Source organism: Phytophthora infestans, genomic scaffold (genome assembly GCF_000142945.1).
Source record: "Phytophthora infestans T30-4 supercont1.2 genomic scaffold, whole genome shotgun sequence".
Classification (NCBI taxonomy): Eukaryota; Oomycota; class Peronosporomycetes; order Peronosporales; family Peronosporaceae; genus Phytophthora; species Phytophthora infestans.
Genome location: NW_003303757.1, coordinates 3,861,051 through 3,868,351, shown reverse-complemented (window position 1 = coordinate 3,868,351; position 7,301 = coordinate 3,861,051). Strand labels below are relative to the sequence as shown.

The following is a 7,301-nucleotide window of genomic DNA, read 5'->3' as shown; positions in this document are numbered from 1 at the left end:
TTACCCACCCCTCCGAAAAATTCGCCCTCACGACTTACCGAAGAGCAGCATCTGCAAGCGTTTCTCAGATTGGACTAGATGAATCCGACACATTTGCTCAGCCATTACGACTGCAGTAAAAACTATCCCGGATGATATGACCGAGTGCCTAGCTTCAGACCTCTTTCGTGTGGGCATCAGCAATTTTGAGATGACCCTTTCGCTAACCGCTAAGGAAAACAGACAGAAAAAATTAGCCAATCAGAACAGCTCATAATAAGTTGGATTGAATTCAGATACCGGTATGTGGTTAGAACTTAAAACGCAGCGAGAAAAACTCAAGAAATTGGAAGTTGCAGTGAGCTGCGCAGACTCAAGCCATGGAGCTACTTATCCAGCAGTGTGCTACTGCCCAAGGCGGCTCTCTAACCATGCCTTCAACCGTCTCCGGCGCACGAGAGCATGCAGCAGCCAACGCGACGATACTGGACCTGTTGGCTCAGACGTGCGTAGAGGCGAATGCGGCGGTACAGGAGCTCAGCGTGGGTGAAGTTGCCGCCGGATTGGCTAGCGCTGTGTCCGCCACACAGGAGAGTCTCCGCAGCGTGGGCCAGAATGTGGGTGCGATCTTGCAGGACCCCGCGCAGATGCGCGAGCTGTGCTACCATGTCAAGGAGGCCGACGCTAAGGTGCTGGAGGCATTGCAGACGTCACATGCACTGCTGAAGGACGAAAGTGGCGATAGCACGAGTGATAGTGTAGTGGTAGCTGATAGAGAGGCGGGATCGACTGTGCTTATGGTCTCAACCGACGAAGAGAACGTACGTAACATGATGGTGTTCGCGGAGAACATGTGCACGACAATGGACCACGCCCTGAGTACAATTACACCGGACGAGCTGGCATTGGCGGCGCAGTTATCACTGAACATTGCACAGAAGCTCCTAGATGCAGGACAGTCGCTGTTTACGTCGCTTGGAGATGAAGAACGCAGGAAAGTAAATGCGGGAGACCGTGGTGACCGAATAACGATTGAGGAGATCGAAGACGAGGAACACGATGCAGATACAGATGAAGGTTCACGCATGAAGGGAATAAATAAAACAAAGAATAACGGGCAGCTGAAACGATCTGCCGTGCTTCGGACGTACGTCATGGACCTGTATAACCGGACTCGTGAAGAAGCAGTGGAACATCCGTTCCTCGCAGGAGCACTCACTGTCGCCGGGTTGCCATTCATTGGGCTGGCGGTACGTATTGAGCTCTGTTGGTTGCTGTGACTTTAAACTGGGGAGGAGCTAATACGATTTCTGCATTGTTACCGCGTGTGATAGATCCCTGTGGCAAGCATGGTCGCGCTGGCGCTTATGATAGAAAAGTATTACCCGGAGCACGCGAAGTTGACGATGGAGCTCTGTTCCAACTTCATTCAGGTAAATTTCGGTCTCTCGCCTACAAATTCTGGCGCTCTCGAACTGATCGTGAATTGTTATTGTCTATTCCACACCTAGATGTCCAAACTCTGGTTCCTCTTGTTGAAGATTAGTGCCCGTCAAATCAGTGTAGTGGCAAAAGAGTGCTTCAAGTCGTGGTACGAGTACGCTTCCACAAATGGTTTCGTGGCTACAGGCTTTGAGCTGGCTTCGACGGGATGCAGTGTTGGCTTCCTTGGTGTCTCCTACCTGTATCAGATGGCATTTGGCTTTACCAAACAAGCTGTTCAGTAGCGGAGATGATGTTTGAGATCAAAGTTCCGTCGTAAGCGCATTTTTTTAGCTAGTCGACACGGAAAATATTTTTGAGCAACAAGTTTTCTTTTATTTTTATAACTCATGATTGTTTTTCGCTAATTCATCGTAAAACAACGTTAGAGCCACAAATGGGTTTGACGCAAAGCGCCTTAAAGAAAGAAGTCGCTGCACTTCAGCAAGAGGCGCGGAAGAGATCGGCCAAGCACCAAGAAGAGTTGGCGACCGCTGCGAAGGACAAACGCCAGCTGCAAGCGAAAATCGATGAGCTCCAAGCGCTCGTAAGCTCGTACAAGGCATTACTACAGTATAAGATAGAGATTGATATCAATCTTGTGTACATGTAGGTAGCGCAGGCCAAAGAGGATGCGGAACTGGCAAAGAAGAAAGCTTGCGAGCAGGAGGAGCGCATGAAGGCGCTAAAGTGGGAACTAGTCCGACAGCTCAGACTAACCGGGTCACCCACGTCATCCTGCCAGCGTGCGCCGCTGTCTCCTTCGCCTTCGACGCGTATCGATCTGAATTGGAGGCTGAACGACGATTTGTCGGTACGGCAATCTGTTGGGTCACCAAAGAAATCTCCTGAATCGCCGAAGGAGGCGCCAGATCTTACTGGGGCAATAACAACGACAACAAATCTACTGGCTCCACGTCGCTCTCTTCTCAAACGATCAGAGCCATCAAGTTCTGCTCCTAGCGCGAATCAAACTCCCGATGTCGATGCCAAACAAGTCATCAGTCGTTCATCATCATCCGAAAGAAAGACAAGTAGTGATGATTATCATGATTCCCTTTCATCTGAGGTGAGACAAGATGATAGCGGTAACGACAAATCACCACGGGAATTCAAAACCGAGAGTGGCAGTGATGACTCACCGCCCAAATCGCACCGCTCCAACGACGCCAAAGCCGCAGAGGAGGAGGAGGATGCCACGCCTCTTGCTAAACATCATTATCAGAATGCGGATGGCAAAGACAGCGGAGATGAGAGCCCGGAGATCAACGATATACGCTGTTACTCCGAAGACAAAAGCGTCTAACGGTTAGTAAAACCTAAATGCACTTCAACTTGACATATTACGCCATGTACACCACACCATTATGGAGGAAAGAATCAGCCGAGACAGTTTTTGTGCCGCGCAATATATTATATAGTCCAATTAAACGGCGAAAAAAACAACGTTTTCTAGTGTTTTATTTATCATTGCGAGCCAAAAGCGAAAGCCAAGCGATCATCGGCGGTCGTTGCGTCTATTGTCTCTCCTCACACCTCACAGTCCTACAACGATGGAAGGCCGCGAGCGTCTCCAGATCGACACGGAGGTACCGTCCAACGTGTACGCGTTGGATCTGCACAAGCTCAGCGAGTTGGCTCACATCCCTGAAGCGGAGCTGGTGCGGGGTATGCAATCTGAAGACGCCGTAGACATGCAAGGCGTCGTGGTGAATCGCGGCCAGGAGGTACCCTTTGAGGCTGTTGGCAAGACGCCAGAGGATGAAGACGACGCTGATAGTACGTACCACCACGGTAGCCCATCGCCCACAGGGGGCGCAGACACTGGCGTTAAGCAGGTGCTACTCACTGCGGCTTCCAGCACCATGTGCCTGGATGGATCGGACACGCCTAAGTGCCTCATCATGCTCGGAGAGTACACGCTCATCGAGCACATCTTGGCTCAACTGTTCGTCGCGGGGATGGAGAGGGTCGTGATCATTATCTCGTACTTTGGCCACGAGATCATGGAGCACGTCAAGGAGAGTTTCCTGTACTCGAAGCTGCAGATCGAGTTCTTAAACTTAGGAGAGGAGACACCTTACGGGCATGCACGCACGCTGCTGTCCGCCAGAGAGATGTTTACGAAGCCTTTCTTGATCCACACGGCCGACCATATCTTTGACAGAGCCATCATCAGTCGCTTGGCCCATTTCGAACTGGACGGGTGTGTTGCTTGTGTGCTGGTGGATACGGATACGGAGAAGCTCCAGGGATTACCGTCTACCGCGGGAAAGATTCTTCTGGATTCGACGAGTGGGGCGATTCGCAAGATTGGTCGTGGACTGAAGCAGTTTGACGCTATCGATGCTGGTCTGTTCTTAACGACAGGGAGGCTATTTGCTGCATTGGAGATGCTGGCGTATGAGAAGCCCAAGTTCTCACTAGCAGAGGCGCTGAATATGTTGCGTCCGAGTTATGGCTTGAAGTATCTGCAGACGGACGGAGATGCGTGGCTGAGTGTGGAGACACAGGCGCAGTTGGATGCAATTCTAGCGAATGACAGTGTTGCGTCGCTGTCCCCGTGGCCAGTGTTTGTTGCCAAGGAGCCAGAAGAGAAAACGCCCTCAAGACCGACAACTCCTGGAGGCAAGAATGTCTTTCTCGCTGTGTCTGCTGCTGACGATGACTCGATGTTACGCGCAGTTGATGCGCATGTTCGTCAGTCACAAGATGTATTTGAAGGGTTTGTCGTGGGCGTGAACCAGCTGCAGGAAGTGGATGATGTCAACGATTCTGCGCCCACTGGAGCGGCTGTGCAGGCTCGAGAAACTACGCCACTGCTTGGTGGCTCTCCGACGCGTCATGACCGTCAGGGACCGCATGTTCCTTTGGCTATCCGACGTAAGAGGAGTTCGTTCCTAGAGCAGGCCGAGGACTCATTCGTGTTGTCTATTCCTTTCGAGCAACCGCCGAATGCCTCGGTTGATATCAACACCTTACATGGAGAGCGTGGGATGCAGTCAGTAATGGAGAGAAATGCGTACCTGATTGAACTTCCACAGGTTACGACAACTGGAGGCGGTCCCGGAGCTGTGCAGGAGACTTCGCAGCAATTTGTGCTTGCTGTACCTGACAGTGACACGCTGTACAAGCGTCCTGGCTTGTTGCGTCGCTTGTCTTCGCTGCCTACTGATGTCAAGGACATTGCTGTGGAAACGGTGGAGCTCCGCAATGGTACAATGGAGCTGCAGTTGCTCGTCAAACGCCAGGTGCCTATCATCGGCTACATGCTGCTATTAGCTGCGCTATTTACGATTTCGTCCATGGGCGCAGCGTTGGATCTGCAGCGGAATGTGGACCCGTTCATGAAGCTATTCTGGCGCACGACGGCGTCGCTGATTGTCTTCATCCCGCTTGCTGGTGCTGCGCTGTATGATCGGGGACTGCCGCAGTTTTCGACGCGAAATATGATCCTCTTCCTGACGTGTTCCCTGTCCTACGCGGTCTTCCTCATGACGTTCCTGTGGGCGTTGGCACACACTTCCATTGATCACGCCTACATATTTAACAACTGCCATTCGCTGCTCATGGTGGTTGGTCGTTTGCTGCTTGGACGGTATGTATCGCAGTTTGAGGGCCTCGGAACTGCCATCGGTGTGATTGGTGGGGCTCTTACAACGCTAGATCATCCACAGGCGTCGTCATCGGGAGCTGAAGTGGTGCAGGTTTCGTTGGCTGGAGATCTTGTAGCTCTTGTCGGTGCTGTCGGAGGTGCTCTGTACCTCATCACGGCGAAGAAATTACGTACGGAGATGGACATCAGCATCCTGTTCGTTGGCATGTTCACGTTGCTTGCTCTGCTGATTTTCCCCGTGTTCTCGCTCCTGGAGATTCCGTTCGAGGCATCTCGGGATCCCGACATGGGGCTATTTGGCTGGTTAGACCCTTCACGTGCAGCATCGGAAGCGTACATTGTTCTCATCTGCACTCTCATCGGTACGCTGGGCTACATCGCTGTGATGAAGTACTTCGCTCCCATCGTCGTCTCGGTTGTGATGCTCGTGGAGCCCGTGCTGGCTGCCTTTATGGGTGTTGCAGTGGGGGTTGATGTCTTCCCTGGTCTACTCACTATTGCGGGCTCCCTGCTGATCATCGCGGGCACAGCGATGGTGATCGTGTCCAACTCGTCAAAGACGCAAACGATCGACGCCACGCCAGCCATGTCATCCACCTCGACTGCCTTGCCACGCGGTCTCAGCTCTGCCACTGCCGCTGGTCTCAAGCTGCCGCAGACAACCACGCCCACGACGAACCTAAGGTACGTCTAATAGTCCACAGCAGAACACTACAAGTGTCCTCAAGGACATCATTATCGAATTTACGGTGCACAAAAGATAGAAAACCGGGGAGCTAAGTTGCGTTAAAAGATTACGTTGCGCCTTGTCACTATTGCAAAATCTGAAAAGACCATGGAGGTAGTCGCGCTAAATGAGCGACTGCGCGGCGACTTCTCGACGCTGCTGAAGCTACTCCCGCCGCCATATACTGTGTCTTCCTTCATCAGCACGAAAAACCATATCTCTTCTTCCAAATCCCCGGCCGTTGCGCTCCCAACTGCCCGCTATACGCAGCACTGTCGCCTTATGCTGTGGCGTCTTAATTCATACCAGTACGGCTCAGCTAGCGCATTTCTGCTGGATCTGGAACAGTTGGAGCGAGTGGCGGAGCCCCCAGAGCTGAAGGAGCAGGTACAGCGTCTTTTGGACCGTATCGCAGATACTGAAAGCGACAAGCAAGGCCAGGAGAATGTCGTGAAGGTGTCCAATAAGGCTGGAGCGACGATCTCTTTAGGCTCGAATTACGGCGTCCCTGGGCTACTTAACGTCGCGTCCATTGGGCCAGAAAACGAGGAAACGGAGAACAACGCAACGTGGTTGTGTAATGTCTCGTTGAGAGACCAAATTGTGACTATCGGGACCTTTAATAGTCAAGAACAGGCGCTGGAGGGATATGAACAGCAGAGGAAGAAGATGGCCGAGAATGCTGCCAGCTTTAACAAATTGAGGCAACTTGGAATTAAGATGGAGGCGGAGCAACGTGAAGAGGATGAACGAGTGCTGAAGGAGGCAATGGCTCAATGTCACCCGAGATTGATGACCATGAAGGTGGCGCCAGTGGTCCCGCCGGCACCCATCGTGAACAACACAGCGATACTAACCAAAGCGATCTCACGGTCGGTGGTGACGAGTCCAGCGCCGTCGGAGACTGAAGCGTCGCCTTCGAGACCTTCAAGGTCATCGAAGCGGCAAAAAGCGGAGGGTTCCATCGCCAATGCTTCAGCTGCGAAGAAGCAGAAGGTGGAGTCGGCAAGTAACTCTGCTTCTAGCAGTGTATCGACGAGTAGCCGCTCGTATTTGAAGCTGCGGAGACTTATCCAGAAGCGACTGTGCAGACATCTGAAAGGCCAGAAAGTCTGCGTACTGCCGAATCCTGCTAATATCGACGAGGCGAGATGGATCGCTTCGGGGCGTCTAGAAGCTGGCAAGGTGTTCTCGCTCGACAAGAAAAGGCAAATGACCTTCGCAGACTACGTCCGAGACGAACTGGGTCGTCCAGTATCAGCATGCGCTCACATGTTCCTCGTTCGAACCAAGGAAAGTATCGATGACCACCTGAAGGTCTGTGACGCCTTCTCGGATAAGGAACGCGAGCTGGGCCCACCCACTCAACTGCAACCAGCGAAGAGCAGAAAGACATCGCGCAGACGCTAAAAGCTGAAGGCTGAGTCCTGGTGGGTGGGTATACATTCTTCATCTAATACTATGAATCTCTGTGCCCAAGTGCTTTTCTACTACATT

At 52.2% G+C, this 7,301-nt stretch overlaps 3 protein-coding genes across 3 annotated transcripts; all 3 read left to right on the top strand.

Moving 5' to 3' along the window:
- Window positions 1-359: 359 nt before the first annotated feature.
- Window positions 360-1,706, top strand: PITG_01722 (uncharacterized protein; the record flags this gene model as incomplete). Its single annotated transcript, XM_002908296.1, has 5 exons — window positions 360-668; window positions 759-977; window positions 1,101-1,229; window positions 1,314-1,412; window positions 1,491-1,706. The coding sequence occupies 5 exons, from the start codon at window positions 360-362 to the stop codon at window positions 1,704-1,706; spliced, it is 972 nt and encodes a 323-aa protein (XP_002908342.1).
- Window positions 1,707-3,014: 1,308 nt separating this feature from the next.
- On the top strand, window positions 3,015-5,771 carry PITG_01721 (Drug/Metabolite Transporter (DMT) Superfamily; the record flags this gene model as incomplete). Its single annotated transcript, XM_002908295.1, has 1 exon — window positions 3,015-5,771. One exon carries the CDS (start codon window positions 3,015-3,017, stop codon window positions 5,769-5,771), a length of 2,757 nt encoding a protein of 918 aa, XP_002908341.1.
- A 141-nt stretch (window positions 5,772-5,912) lies between these two features.
- Window positions 5,913-7,214, top strand: PITG_01720 (uncharacterized protein; the record flags this gene model as incomplete). Its single annotated transcript, XM_002908294.1, has 2 exons — window positions 5,913-6,260; window positions 6,354-7,214. 2 exons carry the CDS (start codon window positions 5,913-5,915, stop codon window positions 7,212-7,214), a joined length of 1,209 nt encoding a protein of 402 aa, XP_002908340.1.
- Between the last annotated feature and the right edge of the window lie 87 nt (window positions 7,215-7,301).